This window comes from Astyanax mexicanus, chromosome 1 (assembly GCF_023375975.1).
Source record: "Astyanax mexicanus isolate ESR-SI-001 chromosome 1, AstMex3_surface, whole genome shotgun sequence".
Lineage (NCBI taxonomy): Eukaryota > Metazoa > Chordata > Actinopteri > Characiformes > Acestrorhamphidae > Astyanax > Astyanax mexicanus.
In genome coordinates, this window is record NC_064408.1 from 126,884,037 (window position 1) to 126,905,384 (window position 21,348).

Below are 21,348 nucleotides of genomic sequence, written 5' to 3' on the forward strand. Positions count from 1 at the left end.
TCTGAACAGATTTCACTCATTTAAACAGCCCAAAATTATTTTAAAAAGCTCAGTTTTAACGCTCTACCTATTAAAAAAATATGGTGTTTAAATCAGGCTGGGGCTCAAAAGGACAGTGTACGAGGCGGATTTTTTGGGCACAATCTAAACTCTAATTGATAGCCCTAGGCTGTGTTTAGACTTTCAGCCCATATAACTTTTTTACATCTACAATGTATCCTAATAAATCCACACAATTTTTTGATAGTTTGGACAGGCAGAAACAACGGGAAATTTAATCTGGAGCATATCCAGATTTTTTTTTTATTGAATCCAAACCACATTTGGAAGTGGTTTGAAATGCATTTATAACCTGTGCCTCAGTCTGGACACTCATATTATATTGTAGATGTATTTCTGCATCTATCTCCATACAACAAGCAACAACCACCTCATCAAATCCAAGAAATCCAGAAGAAATCCATGAAGTTGTTCCCAAGCAAATTCAATCTAAAAAAAAAAAACAAGCTCAATCAACCTGCAGTCTGAACACAGCATTAGTGAGTGGGTGAGATAATTGGTTCTGTTTTTGTAGAATTTGTGGAGAAAATCAAACAAGGAAGAAACTACAGGAAACAGCAGATTTGTAAAGAAACCACCTTTATAATCAGACTTTAATCAGACAAAAAAACACAACAGGAGAGAAACGCATGCGTCAGACAGATGTTTCCAGCTGTCGTTCTGCACGCGAGGGGTTTAAGGCATCCAAGTTCGTTCCTGTCGCCACAAACGTTTCAAACACCACGACGAACCAGTTCAAGAGATACTTTACTCAACATAATAATGATGATCTGATTCACTCCTCATGTATAAAGCTCTTTAAACTTGTTAAAAGAGACTACAGGTGAGTTTCAACCTAACCTTTAACTTTAGCTAAAAGCATATATCGATTAGAACAGACAGGAATTGGACAGGTTTTCCTAAAAAAGGGAAAAAAACTTAAATCTGATTTATAATGGAAGTCAATGGGCAGAGAATGTATTTTAACGGGTGATTACTTCTAAATATTATTTTAGAGATAGTAAATAGTCTGTTCCGCAAGATTTGAAACAATGTACACCAAGACTATATTAAAATATCACGCTTTTTTTATTTTAAACCAGCACTGAACAGCACGTTTAGAGTGGAGGCTAATGCTAACGCTAATACACACATGCTACAGAAACCCAGATCAGTCTAGAATGACTTATTATATAATATAAACAGCATTAAGTGATTTAAATCATTTTTTTAAAAACATTTGTATAGCTTCTCTTACTTAGATGTATACTTTTGGTTTTGCTTTGTATTTTGTTTATATCATATAAATCTCCTATTAATTGTCTGTCTGTTTATTATCTATATTTATTTTAATAAATAAATTACAATTTACAAATAAATTATAAATGAGTTAAAATAAAAGTTGGCTGGAAATAGATTCCCTATTCTTGAGAAATATTTAAAAGAACAGAATGTACATACTAATAAAAGGACTGTTCTTTAGTATGTAGTTTCGGTTTATTTTAATTTAATTTAATTTAATTCTAAATATTAATATTAGTCTTTATAATGGAGGTCAGTGCCCAGAGATACAGCAGGTAAAGATTATGCTGAAAATCACCAGAGTAGTCCTTTAACCAGTGTGAATGGGTGTTTAATTTAATAGAATTCTATTTGATTTTATAGAATTTTGCGTCTGCAGCTCCTGAGCTGTGCAGCTAAATGCCGAAAAACCTGTGAATGAATATTAACCACTCACAATTATAAAACCAATAAAATTACACATGCAAAAAGAAGATGCGCAAATACGAATGACACCGGGTTCAACATTTCTGACGGGGAATAATAAAAAAATAAATAAAAATCGAGAAAAAAAACAAAACAAAAGAAAGTCACTGTTATTCAAGCAGTTAATATCTATTAACTCGTATCTATAAAACAGCGAATTTTAAATTCCACATATGGCTTTTTTATTGACCTTTTTATCAATAACAATAAAACGTGATGCGACTTTTATATTATATTACAACTAAACCAAGCATCACCTCAGTACTGAACACTTTGTCAACTTTTATATGTTTTAATCAGGTATTTTTAATTATTTTTATTAGTCACTCAGATAAACGTCACTATAAAAGCCTAGTCAGTCACTACATAATTATAAATTAACAACAGACAATAATTCGCACGGAAAAAAAAGAGACATCACATTTTTTTATTCTTTTTTTTTTTAAGCGTCCAGTCACAAGTTTGATATGTTACGTTTAAGCGCATCGTCCGAACGAATGCGCCCGGTCACGTTCTGACCCTAATCAATACTGGCAAAGGTTTTAGTACATAAAAAAAAAAAAAAAGACAAATATTTCAGAAATTTCGTACAACCAAAATAAAATTTGCATATCGACGTCTCCTCCCGCAGGACCCACGTTCACGTTTCTCTCCGGGCCTTCTTCTTCTTCACCTGCTTCGGAGACTCCCAGCTCTCCTCCGCCTTTTCTACAGGAGAAACACAAAAAACCCAATGCCAAAAGTCATGGGACAGCAGTACGCAAACTGATCCCGAAGTTTTACCTCAGGAAACTGTTTGGAAACACCCACACACACACCTGTATAAATTGTGAGGTTATATCTTGTGAGTGAGGCAGATTGAACACTGGTACTCTGGTTAGCATGCTCATGGTAAGGCCAGGTGAATTATGGGAGTTGTAGTGAGGTCTGATTAGTTAGTAGATGCATTAGTAGATCCATCCAGATCTACATTTTTAGGGTTCAAGCACCGAAGGTGCGTAGAACCCTATTGTTTTTGCTAAGATTTTTCTTCTTCTTCTTCTTCTTCTTATTATTATTATTATTATTATTATTATTATTCTTTTTCTCCTGTAAAAACAGTTGTGCAGCCTAAACCGTAAGTCATAGAGAAATGAAACTTGGTAGGTAGATGTAGGATCAGTGCATCTCGGTGGACAACAAAAATGGCACCGATTGGTCAAGTGGTGGCGCTATAAACAAGGAAATTCATTTTTCACAATTTTCTCAATAACTCAAAAACCATAAGACCTACATTCAAAATTCTTTTTTTGATGGATTCCTTGGGTCAATACCAACAACTTTCCAATTTGGACCATGCACTTCCGTCTATATAGATTTTGTGCTAATTTGCATAATATGCAAAACCTACTTTTGCAACCTAGTCCTAGGAATTTTGACCAATCCTGGCATGTTTGGTATCAAAACACTCGTGAGAGCATGCGCTTCAATATTCATTAAGAAAAAGTTGAAATATGTAAACAATATGGCCGCCATATGCAACTTAGTCCTTCCGGATATATGCCCCATTCACTTCAAGAGGTAAATTTGGAGCACTGTTTCTCAGCAACCGTGCAACCTAGCAAGTTGAAACTTTGCATGCAGAATCTATCATACAGCCTCTAAAGGATGTTCAAAGGGCAACTTAATCAATCAACATGGCTGAACACCATCAGCCAATCAGCATTCAGCAGACATTTTGGCAGGCTGAACGTTGCCCAATCTGGATGATATTTGGCAGTTATGTTCAGGTGGAGACACTGTAGTGACCTGCAAAGTGCTGAAACAATCCGCCCACTGGGGGGCGCTGTTCCAAAAAAACGAGTATATGTCAATCATGCTGTACTATTTTGACATCTAATTGTTTTTTGCCATATTTAGTACAGTGGCTCTGACAAATTTCTCAATACAACTATGTTTAAAAAGTGCTTTGTTCATTCATAATTGCTAATTGTTTGCAAATAGCTATATTGAAACTACTCTCTGGATATTTGGCCTATCACCTCCATTTCAGTCTTGCTGCACACTGTAGAGTCTCTAGGTAAATGTTCATTAAAAACATTTGTGAAAATTTCACATACAATACTCTCCAGGCATCAAGCAATCTGTGCGTCCTTGGAATTTCTAACCTAAATTGCTGTAACTCTGCAGTATTTGCTGTAATCTCACAATGTTAAAGACCTCTGTACAATATCACTCTGATGAAGCGCCATTTAACTAGATTAAGAATAACTTGACATTACATGTCATATCAGAACATTCACTCCTTTGTGCCTCTTCTCAACATTAATAACAGGTGAAAGACTTTTGATCATTTTAAATGTGACAGAATGTCTCCAATTGTGTTAGACCTTCTTACACATCACCATCCTATGCTCTAGTAGGCACCATTGTGCTAGTTGGTGCTTGATGAAGCGCCATTTAATTCAGAACTAGATTTATAATAACTTCGTAATTACATGTCATATCAGAACATTCACTCCTTTGTGTTAATTTAAACTTGTTTGGTCAAACATTTCAGCTTGTTCTGCAAAGGTTCAAAGGTCAATCTGAATGCCACTTTGTGAACATTCTGGTTGAAGCCACCTGATCAATACCAATAACATGTAGACACCTTTTGACTAGTTCTAACTCACTTAATGAATATCCTACAAAGTTCACTAGATTTACATGTGAATTTAAGCACTGATCAGGTTGAAAGGCCTCTGCTCAACATTAATAACAGGTGAAAAACTTGATAATTTCTAAATGTGACAGGGCATCTCCAATCATATTAGACCTTCTTACACATCACCATTCAATGCTCCAGTAGGCACCATTGTGCAAGTTGGTGCTTGAACCCGATGATTGCCGCTTGCGGCTATATTTTAATATTGTGATCGCCAAAATTCCCTGTAAGATGTGTTATTTTTTTAGCAGTTTGAATTAAAAGGAAAATTCACTCTCATTTCCCATTAAATAATACCTACTAGATACTACTATATATAATTTATTTTACTTCAGTACTGGATATATGAAGTGCATTAATATTATTGTGACATGTTGGATCATTAATTTTAATTATTAAAACCATATAATAAGACTGGTTATGATCAAATGTTTTTGAAGGTGATGGCAGTGCATAAATTGAGTAGCCGCTCCCATCTCTATAAATCAGTCATACATTTTACAGACTTAACTTTACAATCAGAAAAATGACATTATCCACCTCCTCATGTACAACTATTCCCATTAGTGTTGGGCGATATGGGAAAAATCATATATCACGATATGGAATTTTTTATATCACGATAACGATATATATCATGATATATCACTTTTAAGTATGTTTTCAGTTATTCTTTGAGAAATATGACAAAATAATATAATTTCTTACTTTTTTCCAACTTTATTTCAAAGTGACATTAAACCAAACTTTCACAAATGAGAATTACTACCTTTTAGTGCAGCAATATATATGTATCAAATAAAAACAGATGAGGTAGATGCAGTAGCTCATTTTTTTAAAAGAACAATGCGTCTCCATTGTTCAGCTCTCATGAGTTTAATAACATAAAGCACTTCTTAAACTGGTGTGTCCGTCAAATAACGTAAAGCAGCGTCATGTCGCATTTTGTAAAGATTACTTTATTATCACTTATATAAACCGAGTTTATGCAAAGTGACCACGCCAATACATTTCATCATAGCCTACTTTATGTATTTGTCAATTCTGTAGAATTGATAGGGACAATAGAAGGTAAGCAGCACGATAGACACTTTTCTATCATCCCCACGATATTTATCCTCATATCTCACAGCACTAATTCCCATACAAATAAGAATATAGAAGGTTAATATTACAACCCACAGTGTACAGTAGATCATTGCAGTGGATACCGTGGTAATGAAGGTGACCGGTGGTTTCTGGCTAAAACTGTCCAGAGATTTATATTCAGTACAGAAGAACACAGATTAGTTCAGCGTTCTTTAGGATGTTTTACGGAACATGCAATATCAAGACTAACTGGGACACAAGACTATCTCCAGTCCCGTGACTTTTGGTATGTGTGTGTGTATGTGTATGAGGTGGGGGATTTACTCTGTGCTGATGGAGCTGCTGAGGTCCTCACAGAAGCTTCAGAAGGTTCGGACACTTTCGCAACAGACCGTGGAGGACCAGCTGGAGCCACGCTCTCCTGTTCCTACAAACAAACACAATTTAACTATTTCACGCCTGATTTCAGTTCATTCACACCTTCGCTGAGGTACTACTGTTCATACGTCACTGTCCCTAGTGGATATATTCTGAACTGCACTTCAAATTACAATCAATTACAAAATAACAGTGATAAACTACATTACTGTCATTATAAGACTATTTTAGCCTCAAATATAAGGATAATATAATAGCATATAATTGCAATTACATTATTTTAAAGAATTTTTACATACAGCTCTGGAAAGAATTAAGAGTTTCTCTAATTTTGCTATTTATAGGATTATGTTTGAATAAAATTAACATTGTTGTTTTATTCTATAAACTACAGACAACATTCCTCCCAAATTACAAATAAAAATATTCTCATTTAGAGCATTTATTTACAGAAAATGAGAGAAAATGGACAAAATAATGAAAAAGATGCAGAGCTTTCAGAAACAAATTCATATTTATAAAGTTTTAAGAGTTCATAAATCAATATTTGGTGGAATAACCCTGTTTTTTTAATCACAGTTTTTATGCATCTTGGCATCATGTTCTCCTCCACCAGTCTTACACACTGCTTTTGGATAACTTTATGCTGCTTTACTCCTGGTGCCAAAATTCAAGCAGTTCAGTTTGGTGGTTTGATGGTTTGTGATCATCCATCTTCCTCTTGATTATATTCCAGAGATTTTCAATGGAATTTGGGGGAAAAACGTTAAATATCCTAAATAAGTTAAACAAAAAAACAAAAAACTACTGTTTTCAAATAATAATAAATTAGGTTTACATACTGGCTCATATTGGAAATAAAACATTACTAAATTATCGTGAGAGCTTCAGAAACCTGTTCGTGCTTTTCAGCACAAAAAAATAAAATAAAAATAAACTTACTTTGACTGTTTTAGGCAAAATGTTCCCTGCAGTGTTCTGGTCTTTAGCCACACCCACTTCTACCTCCACCTGTCAATCAGAAAAAAGGCAAGTAAGAGCTGGCTTCATTTTAAAACACACTTTAAAACATTATCAGATTAGTCTGATAATGGATGAGACAGTTAGAAGAGTGTTTTGTTAACGCTCACCTGAGCAGTAGCTCCGCCCTCCTCTAATTTCTTCTTCTTCTTTTTCTTCTTCTTGGCTTTTCCACTTCCAGGAGCAGCCGGGTCGTCTTTGTCCTTTTCAGGATCAGATTCCTGCAGAGACAGGAAGCTGTACTTTAGCCTGAGTTGTAGATGATGAAACTACCGCCACCCTGTTTAGAAGCTGTACTTTATCCTGGCTAGCTCTCGTTGTGAGTTGTTGATTAAATGTTGATAAATATCTCCACTACCTCCATTAATGATATAAATAGGAAAATAAATGATATAAAATTAAGAAATTACATAAATCAGTTGGAGATAAGGTAGTGTGGTTATCCTTCGACATCCTGATCTCATGTGCGAGTTTGTGGCTGAATGCAATCAAATCCTCACAGAAATGCTCCAAAAGAAAAAGCTGGATAAACTGAATATTGACCTGCAGCTCGGCCGACGGTGGCTGGGTGCCCACAGCGCCCTCTAGTGGCTGATCCTCATAATGACCCCACACTTCAGTCGGTGCATCCCAGTCAGGGTCCGTACAGCCACTGGCTAAAACACACACACACACACACACACACAATAAATGATCAACTATCTGGCACGTTTTCTGCACTACAACTGTACACTCTTGCCGCTTTTAAACTCTTTGGCTCGTTTTCTGCACTACAACTGTACACTCTCGTCGCTTATTGACTCTTTGGCTAATTTTCTTTAATTCAACTGCACACTCGCTGCTTTTAGACTCTTTGGCTCGTTTTCTGCACTAGAACTGTACATTCTTGCCGCTTTTAGATTCTGTGGCTAATTTTCTGCACTACAACTGCACACTCTCGCCTCTTTCAACTCTTTGGTTCATTTTCTAAAGAGCTGCAGTTTAATATTAGCGTGTTGAGCCCTGATAGAACCATAACTCACCCACACCAGACCATTCATCATCCACCACAGGCTGACACGTCCAGGAGAGATCAGCAACCGCCTGAGACTCAACACCTACTCACAGAGAGAGAGAGAGAAAGAAAGAGAGAGAGACAGACAAACAGAGAGAGAGATACAAAGAGAGAAAGAGGAGGTTTCCATGGTGTTGTTAAGTAGTTGCTAGGAGGTTGCCATGGTGATGCCATAGCCTTGCCATAGTGTTGCAAAGTGGTTGTTAGGAGGTTTCAATGGTGTTGCCAAATGTTTTTGCAAGGAGGAGTGCAAGGAGGCTGCCATGGTATTGCTAAGTGGTTGCCATGGTGGTTGTTGGAGGGGTCTAGGAGATTGCCACGGTGTTGCCAGGTGGTAGCTATGAGGGTGCTAGGGGTTGGTAAAGAGTTCCTAACTGGTCGATACAATGTTGCCATTGTGTTGCCAACTGGTTGCTAGGGGGTTGCCATGGTGTTGCTAAGTGGTTGATATGCCATATGATGGTGCTGAATCAGTGCCTTCGTATCTCCAGATTGGTTCATGAGGACGAGGCAGGGATATGGTGCGAAGGTGTGGAGTTCTGCAGGAACTGGTTTGATTATCGTACCTGTAGGCAGTCCAGGGAAGGAGACTGGAATATTAGTGCTGTCCACGATTGTCCAAGAGCCTAAAAACAACAAACACGATATTAATTTCAACAAGACTGTCACGCAACGTTTTCTCACGTACATTAAATTTTAGTACATGAGGCCCCAGATGGTCCAACACAAAGTAGACAAATGTGGCCGTCTCCACTAAGGGTGGAACGATTACTCGAGTAATTTGAGTTACTCTATGAAACAATGTATCAAGTAATTTTCTGTGCCTTGAGGAATCGTTTATTTCATTTTAAAGCTCAGAGCATGGTATTTTCCACGGACTACTTTTAATGTGGCACATTAAATTAAATGTGTAGTTAGTTTATTACAACAGAGACAAGTTCTCAAATTAATATAGGCTTTGTGTAATCGGTAAACACAGCGCAGTGGAGTTAAAATATATAAACAATACATTTTAAAGTTATCTCCCTTGCCGCTTTTAGACTCTGTGGCTCGTTTTCTGCACTACAACTGTACACTCTAGCCGCTTTTAGACTCCGACTCGTTTTCTGCACTACAACTGTACACTCTAACCGCTTTTAGACTCCGACTCGTTTTCTGCACTACAACTGTACACTCTAACCGCTTTTAGACTCCGACTCGTTTTCTGCACTACAACTGTACACTCTAGCCGCTTTTAGACTCCGACTCGTTTTCTGCACTACAACTGTACACTCTCGCCACTTTTAGACTCCGACTCGTTTTCTGCACTACAACTGAACACTCTTGCTGCTTTTAGACTCCGACTCGTTTTCTGCACTACAACTGTACACTCTAGCCGCTTTTAGACTCCGACGCGTTTTCTGCACTACAACTGTACACTCTAGCCGCTTTTAGACTCCGACTCGTTTTCTGCACTACAACTGTACAGGCTCGCCACTTTTAGACTCCGACTCGTTTTCTGCACTACAACTGAACACTCTTGCTGCTTTTAGACTCCGACTCGTTTTCTGCACTACAACTGTACACTCTAGCCGCTTTTAGACTCCGACTCGTTTTCTGCACTACAACTGTACACTCTAGCCGCTTTTAGACTCCGACTCGTTTTCTGCACTACAACTGTACACTCTCGCCGCTTTTAGACTCCGACTCGTTTTCTGCACTACAACTGAACACTCTTGCTGCTTTTAGACTCCGACTCGTTTTCTGCACTACAACTGTACACTCTAGCCACTTTTAGACTCCGACTCGTTTTCTGCACTACAACTGTACACTCTAGCCGCTTTTAGACTCCGACTCGTTTTCTGCACTACAACTGAACACTCTTGCCGCTTTTAGACTCCGACTCGTTTTCTGCACTACAACTGAACACTCTTGCTGCTTTTAGACTCCGACTCGTTTTCTGCACTACAACTGTACACTAGCCGCTTTTAGACTCCGACTCGTTTTCTGCACTACAACTGTACACTCTAGCCGCTTTTAGACTCCGACTCGTTTTCTGCACTACAACTGTACACTCTAGCCGCTTTTAGACTCCGACTCGTTTTCTGCACTACAACTGTACACTCTCGCTGCTTTTAGACTCCGACTCGTTTTCTGCACTACAACTGTACACTCTAGCCACTTTTAGACTCCGACTCGTTTTCTGCACTACAACTGTACACTCTAGCCGCTTTTAGACTCCGACTCGTTTTCTGCACTACAACTGTACACTCTAGCCGCTTTTAGACTCCGACTCGTTTTCTGCACTACAACTGTACACTCTCGCCGCTTTTAGACTCCGACTCGTTTTCTGCACTACAACTGGACACTCTTGCTGCTTTTAGATTCCGACTCGTTTTCTGCACTACAACTGTACACTCTAGCCGCTTTTAGACTCCGACTCGTTTTCTGCACTACAACTGTACACTCTAGCCGCTTTTAGACTCCGACTCGTTTTCTGCACTACAACTGTACACTCTCGCCGCTTATTGACTCTTTGTACAGGCTTATATGGAACTGTGAGTTAAAAATCTAAAAAATAAATACAAGTTAAAGTTAGCTAAGCTAAAGTTACTTTGGCCAGAAACAATATGCTTATTTTTTTCATCATATACATTTAGCCAGTGAGACAAAAACATAATTTCAGACACTGTATTTGGTGGAAGAGGGAAGTGTTTGTCTCTTGGTTGATGGATAAAATGTTAGTTTACTACTATCTTAGGGTTCATAAATGCATGGCCATGAAATTAATGTATCATGCCATTTAGTCTTAATTATGATAGTTGATTAGACCTGAGTAGTGCAAAACAAAACATAAATAAACAAAAAAGCAACATTTTTAACACTTGTCACAATTATTCCACAGGTCCTGATGTATTTTGGAGAACATCCCCTGTCCAAGAAGAAGAATCCACTGACTTGGTGGGAAAAGACTGCAGATCTTATTCCACACTTTTATTGATTAATGCCCTATATGTTTGATACTTACAAGAAATTCCAATTTGAAAATAATTAACTTAAATTATTAATTATTAAATTATTACTTGTGGTACTTATTTATATTTTGTGTCTGCAATTTGGACATGTACGTTGTGAATTTAAAAATATAACTTATCTAAAAAAGGAAACCAACGCAACCAATTCGTTATTAAGCAAAAACGTTTTATCCAATTACACGATTAATCAAATTAATTTCTCAGTTGACTACTCGATTACTAAAATAATCGATAGCTGTAGCCCTAGTTTCCACGTTGTCATGCAGTATAAGGTTGATACAGCCTATATCCTCCTCAGAGCCCCCTGAAGTCCACTGATCAGGTGATATTTTGCCGTGGCTGGTGCATTACCTTCCATGTCGTGAGTCCAGGCGGAGTGTCGGTCCTGCCGTTCAGAGCCGTCCAGCTGAACCGGAGCTCCGAACTCTCTCCAGCCGGATCCGTTAACATTCACAACCTCCTCCCAGCCCGGAGACACTGCACAGAAACACACACATATATTTACACAGTCATATATTACACAACTCTCACATATTATCAGGCCCATCTGTGACAGTCAATGCAGGAAACTACAGCAACACTAGTCACTGACAGTAGCCAGTCAGCCAGGTTCGTCATTCCTGCAGTCGGCAAAATGAATGAATATTTTGTAAATGGGGTCCATTTGTTCGGGGCCCCCAAATGCTTTGAAACGGAAATGCTTATTATTTTTCTATACACGCTATATATCCAAATATGAAGGTGTTCAAGAACAGCATGTTACGATGCACGCATTGCATTGCTGACAAAGATGTGCAAATGCACACACAGACACAGCTTTTATAGTTCCGGTAGAAAAAAGTACTTCCAATAGAAGAGGAGTATAGGGGTATAAAGTAGGGCTGCAACTAATGACTATTTTAGTAGTCATCGAATCTGCCGATTATTTGTTAGATTAGTCGATTAGTCGCGATTATTTTACTGTCATGCCCTTCATTTGCAGTTTCTACTGGCGAGGAGCAAAACATTTAGGCCCCAAAAACAATTTAGCAGCACTTTTTTTTTTTTTTTTACTTTTTTCCTTTTACTTTTTTTCATACTTTTTTCCTCCCTGAAATGAATGAATGTCTTTTGGATAAAATAAGTTGGGAAGTTCTTCTAGAATCTTGCTACTGAATGCAAGCAAATGCTCTAAAAATATCTAGAACTTCACTTGACAGTACAGACATTTATTCCAACAAAATCAGGATAAACTCTTTCTAATACCCTTAATTTCAGAAGGAAACACTGAATGAGACATTGGCTAAACAAATATCAGCCTATCAACTTCAACAGCAGCTGATGAAATCTGATGGGAAAATGTGTATTAATACTGAGATAGTAATTAGTAACGGTATGTTTACCTTGTGGAAGGACAGCATGAGGGACTTCAACTGCAGGAGGCTCTTCTGTAAACAACAATAAGTGAACCGTTAATAGGTAATATGACTAATAAACTCATAACATAATACATTTCAAAAGCAAAGTTGATGCGGAATAATATTTTTAAAATTAATTTTAGGCAGAACGTTTTAGGAAAGCAATCTTAACACCTGGTAACAAATAAAATACAGCTCTGGAAAAAAAAATAAGAGACCAGTTCGGTTTCTGAATCAGTTTCTCTGATTTTGCTATTTATAGGTTTATGTTTGAGTAAAATGAACATTGTTGTTTTATTCTATAAACTACAGACAACATCTCTCCCAAATTACAAATAAAAATATTCTCATTTAGAGCATTTATTTACAGAAAATGAGAAATGTCTGAAATAACAAAAAAGATGCAGAGCTTTCAGACCTTAAATAATGCAAAGAAAACAAGTTCATATTCATAAAGTTTTAAGAGTTCAGAAATAATCAATATTTGGTGGAATAACCCTGGTTTTAATCACAGTTTTCATGCATCTTGGCATCATGTTCTCCTCCACCAGTCTTACACACTGCTTTTGGATAACTTTATGCTGCTTTACTCCTGGTGCAAAAATTCAAGCAATTTGGTAAAATCAAAGAAAATCATAATTTTTAAGCGCTCTCTTATTTGTTTCCAGAGCTGTTATGTGTAAAATTAATCAATAATAATAGATATATGATGAGTGATGAGGGTTTGCAGTGGTCTGGGGGAGTACTGTACCTTTTCTCTGGGCTGCGGGGGCCGGCGTGGTGTTGCTGGTGGTCCTGGGGGAGGTTTTAGGAGTGGTGGTGGTGGAGGTGGTTGTTCTGGCGGCGTTGTTGGTGGTGGAGGGCGTGTTGGAGGTGTGTTTTTTGTTGGTTGGGGTCGGTGGGGTGGGGGCTTTGGGTTCTTCTGGGGTTATTATGGGCTGTACAGGGTTGGGAACACTAGCTGTGGGCTCCACTCCTCCAGGACTTCCTGATTCATCTCCAGTTCCTTTATCCTTCCTCCTCTGCTGACGCTTCTCACGATTACTCACTTTAGTCTCCCAGGCACCAGCTGAAAGAAAAAAAAAAATCACAATTCATCCAATAATAATACATAAAACACACTCACATTAGAGTAGAAGAATCTATATATTGCGATATATTATAAGATAATGCAAGCAGTTTATATATGCATAGCTCTGGAAAAACATAAGAGAGCACTTAAAATAATGAGTTTCTTTAATTTTACCAAATTAAAAACCTCTGGAATATAATCAAGAGGAAGATGGATGATCACAAGCCATCAAACCACCAAACTGAACTGCTTGAAGTTTTGCACCAGGAGTAAAGCAGCATAAAGTTATCCAAAAGCAGTGTGTAAGACTGGTGGAGGAGAACATGCCAAGATGCATGATTTTAACTGTAATTAAAAATGAGGATTATTCCACCAAATATTGATTATTTCTGAACTCTTAAAACTTTATGAATATGAACTTGTTTTCTTTGCATTATTTGAGGTCTGAAAGCTCTGCATCTTTTTTATTATTTCAGTCATTTCTCATTTTCTGTAAATTAATGCTCTAAATGAGAATATTTTTATTTGGAATTTGGGAGAAATGTTGTCTGTAGTTTATAGAATAAAACAACAATGTTCATTTTACTCAAACATAAACCTATAAATAGCAAAATCAGAGAAACTGAACTGCTCTCTTCATTTTTTCCAGAGTTGTATATATATATTTACTGTCGTTTACAAAAATGCCATTAACAACAAACCATCAAAGATATTAAACTTGATTAAAGAAAAATATTACTTTATATCCAATTAAAACTAATTGGATCTAATAGCAAAGTACAACACTGCCATCTAGAGGTACATTTGGTTCTGAATGAGCGAAGTTCACCTAAAAATATTTTGTATTATATATATACTAAATAAAAATCAATACTATGTTTTTGGGGATCATTTTAGTACTGCAAAACATAATATCACAATACTTCAATATTTTCTCCAAAAACACTCTGCGTAAGGATGGGTAAGAATGATGTCAAGACGAATTAAAACATGTAGTGACTGTGATATATTAAAATAAATCAATTAAAACTAAAATAACAAAAATCAAGTGTAAATCAGTAAATACAAATGGCTCAGTCATTAAAACGAAGTTTATAAAAATATGCCTTCAGCTGCTTTTCTGAAACAGCTGTTCCATTTCTTCGGAGCATAAAAACAAAAAGCTTATTCCCCACTTCTTCTCTTCTTATTAACTTCAGGTACTCAATGCAGAATGGAAGTGCTAGATCTAAAAGAACGACTGGGAAGATAAAGAGAAAGACAATCTGTATATAAGATTCATTTAATGCCTCAAACATTAAGAGCAGTACTGTAAAATACTTGAAATATTTAAAGAAGATCTACATTTAAGATGTCTGATGAATAAAGGATAAAAAATGTTCTGCAGGAAGACCTGCAAGATCATCACTTTTTTGTGATTATTTTAGGCATATTTTATTGTTTATTATATATTATAATCCCATTTTATGACAAATTTATGCAGAAAACTATGCAATTCCAAAGAGTTCACATGCTATTTCTTGCCACAGCAGATCCAAGATGCATTAAAATTGATATAGAAATTTCAACGTCACAGTTTTTTTAATTCAGAAAACTGCAGCCTGTCCATTTACTTGTATCTGTTTACAGGCCAGTCTTGCCTGGAACAATATGGCGGACACACAGACATGCTGCAATAATGGCCAGTCCTGCATCTAGGTATACATTTGTCTATAAACACTAAAGGTTAGCTGACAGGTGCTAACTGCACACCTGAACTAGATTGCCCACACATAAAAACCAGCCCATGTTTACAGAAAACAGTGACTCCTACTCCTACAGTTTCAGAAACAACATAAATCAGAGCAGAGTTCACTGTTCTAATAACCATCAGTCACGGCACGGATCAGAACTTACCTTCATCCTGTTCTTTACGCTCTGAAGGGGCAGATTTTGCTTCTTTTGCTGGAGTTTTGGGCTTTTTCTTATTCTTCTTGGCCTATAAGCAGGTAAAAAAGGGGTCATCATATTTTTCGCAGTATAAGGCATGCTGGACTATAAATATACATATTTATATAAATTGATATATCAATAAACGTCTATTTTCTGGTGGATTTTCATACATAAGGTGCATTTTACAGAGCTACATTACCCAACAGCGCTACACTAAAGAGCCAGAGTGATGTTAGCTAGCGGATCGTCCCACCTGGTTAGCGGCTAATGCTGATTATGCTCCAGCAGTGCTAGCCGGGGTTAGCAGCGCAGGCTACAGGCCGATAATACTCACCATTGGGTGGTCAAAGAGCTAGAGCTTAGAGCTGTTAGCAGCTAATGCTAATGCTAATACTGCTGGAGAACTGAACTGAAACTCCTGTATAACTCTGTACTTCAGTGTTCAGAGTGACTTTACTGCTCCCTAATACCTGACTGATAGAATTCATTCATAAGGAGCACTGACGATTTTTGTGAAAATTAAAGGATTTTAAGTGCACCTTATAGTGTGAAAAATACAGTATTTGAGCTATACAGTGAAAATCAAGCAACAAAGACTTGTAGATGGGTTTTCTTGGTCCAGACAGAGCAAGAAACTGATATATTGATTTTAGTGCTGGTTTGCTTTGAGTTAACACTTATTCATGTGGAAAAAGAAATAAAATTAAGACTAAAATGTGATGTGTTGAAAGTGTCTGTTATAGTATGAGGTTTGACACATAGAAGAACGGGTGTTAAATGAGTAAAATTTTGGCTAATTAAGTAAAAAACCCAACATTGTACGAAATATAGTGAACTTAAATAGTACAATAGTTTGCAGTAAACTCCAGGGCTTTTAGGAAAATTATTTAAAAATAGTAATCATTTTACATTTTAAAAACAGAAGGTTTTTAAAAAGGCAAGTTACTGGTTAAAGCTGATGTCTGTAAGTTTTGGGATTTGGGAGATTTAGCGCCTCTCTGGTGAGAATGGGTAATTACACCGTGCATGCGGAAGAATCATTTTAAACTGGGAGGGTGTGATGCGGTCTCCTTTCAGAGCGGATGAATCCAATTCCAGATTATGTTCAGTCAGAGAGAGAGAGAGAGAGAGAGAGAGAGAGAGAGAGAGAGAGAGAGAGAGAGAGAGAGAGAGAGAGAGAGAGAGAGAGAGAGAGAGAGAGAGAGAGAGAATGAGTGAATGAGCTAGTGTAAAAATAAAAAAGTTGAGAAAACTCAAAATATTAAGGCAACTTACTGCACTAGATTTTTGAGTTTTGAGACCAACTCAGTCTTTTAAGTTTTAAAGAAAACCACATGCAGTTGTGCCAACCAGAAATCTTTAGCTCAGATCATTCATTTTTCACACGCATTGAAACTACAAATATAAAATCTCACCAAATTCAAAATGTAATTTGTGTCTTTAGTTGGCCTGATTTAAGTTCTACAAAATGTGTTTTGCAAGTTTTGCTGACTATCCTTTAGGACCAACTAAAAAAATAAGTTGCACCAGTTAAATGTTTTACATAAATCAAAAGCGGGTGCAACACTATATTTTTGTTAATTTAACATAGCAACTGGGTATTTGGAATTTATGTGGATTTTATGATTATTACATAACCACCTTGTGTCAGGCATGGCCTCAGCAACACAAAATATAGTAACTTGCTCTTACAGCCTTCAACACAGAGACCAGGCAGTTACTATTATATAACACATATGCAAATTCCAAGTGAAGGCAGCATGTGGAAAATGCTTACACACTGATGGTGAGTGAGAAGTGGAAGGACACGCCCAATATGCAAATAGCATGATTAACATCAAGTGAAAACCCCTGCAGAATTGCTCCGTAGACCCCAATCAAAAAAAAGTGTCAAACTGAGCATGTGCAGTAGTGCAGAGTGGTTGGTTTGGCCTTGACTAGGGTTCAACTACAATTAGTCAATTTTGACAACACAGATTATTTAGTTAGACCAACTTTTAACAAGAAACTTAATAAAGTACGTTGGGGTGATAAGTTTGCAATATTTTAGGGTGCAATTCAGTATTTCTCATTCAGCTGACTTAAAAATCACAATAAGCAGAACATTTTTAAGTTTTATTTTTTACAGTGTACTGATCTCTGAGTTTCCTCTTCTGAAGTCTCCATTGCTCCACCAGCCGCTCGCGTTCAGTAAAACTGAGCCGGATCCTCTTTTACAGGCTGTATGTGTGACGCAAGTACGTAAGATTGAGTGACGTAGCCATAAGAAGAACTCCTGCGGAAAAAGCAACCCAACGCCCCAGTTTTAGAATGAATATATTATATTATTATTATTAGGCTTAGCAGGGAGCGTGGTTCCAGAACTCTGTAACTGTAACTATTAAAAGTAGAAGTTCTTTTCTTTTCTCTAAAGAAATTACAGATGAAGCCAGAGAGCGGTGAGTACTGTTTCCAACACCTTCAAATTGGAAACTGGAGATAAAAACTGCTACAGGAAGACGTCTGGCTGACCCACATGGAAACAGCAGCTTAAGCCTTTAGCTCAGATTAACATGATTAAGGACTGAGTCTCAGTTTCAGCAGAGAAGAGAAAAAATATTAAAACTTTATTACTACACTTTACCTGTGCAGTAATAAAGTCACTGCTAATTCTGTTGTGATATTTCCAATTATATCTTTTTTTATAACTGATTTATGACACTAATGTTATTTATATCCCTATTTTCCTGGAGTACAGTGGTTTCTCTGAGCTCTGTTACTGTAGAAGCGTCTCTAAAACCGGTCTGCTGTTTCTGCAGACTGAGCAGGAACCCGACACCGGCAGCTGGTGCTTTCAGATCAACGTCTATACCACCCTGACCACCATATATACCCTCATATCCGCCCCCCAGCACTGAGATACGGACCCGTACCTTATCAGCTTTAGGTTCAGCCGGGTCCGAACTCTGCATCTCCGCCGGCTTCACTTCCTCCTGCGGCTCCACGGCCAGACCGTTCCTCTGCAGCTTCTATACCATAAAAACACACACAGACCCCTTAATAACAGCATTAATTACAGTTATACGCTCATCATCAGCTTTATTACAATCACAAACTCATAACACACCCTACAGCACTGCTCCTATATAGAGAACAAAAATATTCATAGTTATTTATTTATTTACTTTATTATTAAAAAGTGAATGGTAAGAGCTGTGCTTATATATTACATTACACAGTGATTAAACCAGTGTTATTTTTTTAGTATTAAGTGAATAAAACAGCATTATTTCAGTATTTGTAGAATAAAAACAGCCCTAATTTTGTATTTATAGAGTAAAACTGTCATTTTTGGTGTTTAGTGAAGGTAAATATACCATATAACGGTTTCAAATGAATAAAAACAGTGTTTTTGTAGTGTGTAGTGTTAAGTGAATAAGAGCAGCAGTATTGTAGTATTTAGTAAATAAAAACAGCAATATTTCAGCATTTTTTTTAATTAACCAAGGTGATTTTCCGTATTTAGTGAATAAAAACAACGTTTTTAGTGTTTGTTAAATAAAAACTGCATTTTTTTTTACATTTAGTGAATAAAACAGCATTATTTTAGCATTTACTGAATAAAAACAGCATCATTTCAGTATTTAGTGAATAATTCAGGGTTAATTTTAGTATGTAGTGAATAAAATCAGGGTTATTTCAGTATTTATTGAACAAAACAGTTATGTTAGTATTTAGTAAATAAAAACAGCTTTGCTTTCAGTATTAATTGAATAAAACATCATTAGTTTTTAGTGAATATAACAGCGTTATTTGAGTATTTAGAGATTAAAAACAAGGTTATTTCAGTATTTTGTGAATGAAACAGGACTTTTGAGTATTTAGTACATAAATAAGGGTTATTTCAGTATTTAGGGAATAGAAACAGCATTATTTTCAGTATTTATTGAATAACACAAGGTTATTCTCAGTATTTAGTAAATAAAACGGGGTTAATTTCAGTATTTAATGAATAAAAACAACGTTGTTTTCAGTGTTTAGTGAATAAAAAGGGGGCGTTTTCAGTGTTTATTTCGTAAAACAGCATTATTTTAGTATTTATTGGACAAAAAACAGCGTTATTTCAGTATATAGTGAATGAAACAGCGTTTTATACAGTTATTGAATTAAACATGGTTATTTTCAGTATTTACTGAATTAAACATGGTTATTTTCAGTATTTACAGATTAAACAGGGTTTATTTTCAGTATTTACTGAATTAAACATGGTTATTTTCAGTATTTACAGATTAAACAGGGTTTATTTTCAGTATTTACTGAATTAAACATGGTTATTTTCAGTATTTACTGAATTAAACAGGGTTTATTTTCAGTATTTGCTGAGCGGCTGGCTGGCTGGCCGGTCCTCCGGCTCGGGATGAACTGAGCCCCCGCTGGGCTCCAGGCTGATCCCGGTCAGAGAGCCTCATCTCACCTTCTCTCCCGCCTTCTTCCTTATCCTCTTCCGCGGCTCCTCGGGCTTCCCGGTTCGGCCCGGCTCCGGCGGGCTGTCCTCGGCCCTCCCCCGCTGCTCCCTCGCCGCTCCGGGCCTGTGGAGCCCCAGCAGCAGCAGCGTGAGGACCAGCCCCAGGCCGACCGACAGAAGCAGCACTCCGGCCGGCCACAGGGCCAGAGGCGCCGCGGCCTCCAGCCCCAGCATTTCCCCCAGAGAAGACACCATCTGCTCGGCTCTGTCCGCCCAGCTCTGCGCCATCTCCGCCCGGGCGGTGAGAGAACGGACCGCGGGGTTAAAACATGGCGGAAAACAGCGAGAACCGAGACATTTGTACCCTGAAATCAGTCACGAAGAGGCCGAGGAGCCGCGACTCAGCTCGGTGTGCTGCGGTGCGCGGAGCCGCTGTACCCCCAGCCTGCGGAACAGCGCCGCCTGCTGCTCACCCCCCCAGGTACAGCACAATAAACACAGCATGCTAATGCTAAAGATAAGGCTAATTTTGCTAACTGATGCTAACTGGCTAAATAAGTGGGTCAAATATTTACATTAAATTATTATACACCACAATACACACAGCATGATAATGCTAGTGCTAACGGATGCTAATTGGCTAAATCTATAGGTAAAACAGTTATGTTGAATATTGTGCCCCACAATACACACAGCACGCTAATGCTAATTTTGCTAACTGGCTAAATCAGTTGGTTAGTTACATTAAATACTACACACCACAGTACACACAGCATGCTATTACTAATGCTAATTTGCTAACAAGCTAAATCAGTGGGTTAGTAACAATACACACAGCATGCTAATGCTAGTTTGGCTAACTGATACTATCTGGCTAAATCAGGGGGTGAAATATTTATGTTACATATTGTACACAACAATATTTACAGAATGCTATTGTTAAAGCTAATTTTGCTTACTTATTCAATCATTATACACCACAATACACACAGCATGCTAGCGCTAATGTTAATTCTAGTGCTAGTTATGCTAATTGATGCTGATTGGCTAAATCAGTGGGTTAAATTGTTATGTTGAAGATTACACACCACACTTGGTGAGGGATCTGGACTGCTAGACATGCCTCTATGATACAACTGAAGCCTTGAATTTTACTCAGGATGGTCAGATGATTGGCGTTGCAAACCAAAACGAGAATTATATCGTCTTTAGCAAAGAATCCACACTGTTTAACGGTTTTGGAGGCCTTAAATAGCCAAAATAGTGGCACTTCAATTCTGCCTTAATTGTGAAATGTCACATTGATGATCTGAGGAGCATTGCATACGACAGTCGGTCACCCCTAGTAGTGATACGAGCAACACTAAAAGCTCAGTAATATGAGTAGAAAATCCTGCAGACACATGTTGCTGCCTCTGATGGCAGAACTTTAAACTAGCATTTTTGTTTCCAGGAC

The 21,348-nt window shown here is 37.4% G+C and overlaps 1 protein-coding gene across 1 annotated transcript; it reads right to left on the reverse strand.

Moving 5' to 3' along the window:
• Window positions 1-622: 622 nt before the first annotated feature.
• mtdhb (metadherin b) lies at window positions 623-20,358 on the reverse strand. Its single transcript, XM_049469081.1, has 13 exons — window positions 19,902-20,358; window positions 18,361-18,456; window positions 15,413-15,494; window positions 13,196-13,513; window positions 12,430-12,474; window positions 11,399-11,524; window positions 8,600-8,659; window positions 8,002-8,076; window positions 7,523-7,635; window positions 7,090-7,200; window positions 6,902-6,970; window positions 5,906-6,008; window positions 623-2,514 (listed from the first exon to the last, which is right to left on the reverse strand). Exons 1-13 carry the CDS (start codon window positions 20,178-20,180, stop codon window positions 2,447-2,449), a joined length of 1,545 nt encoding a protein of 514 aa, XP_049325038.1. The 5' UTR covers window positions 20,181-20,358; the 3' UTR covers window positions 623-2,446.
• Window positions 20,359-21,348: the final 990 nt, after the last annotated feature.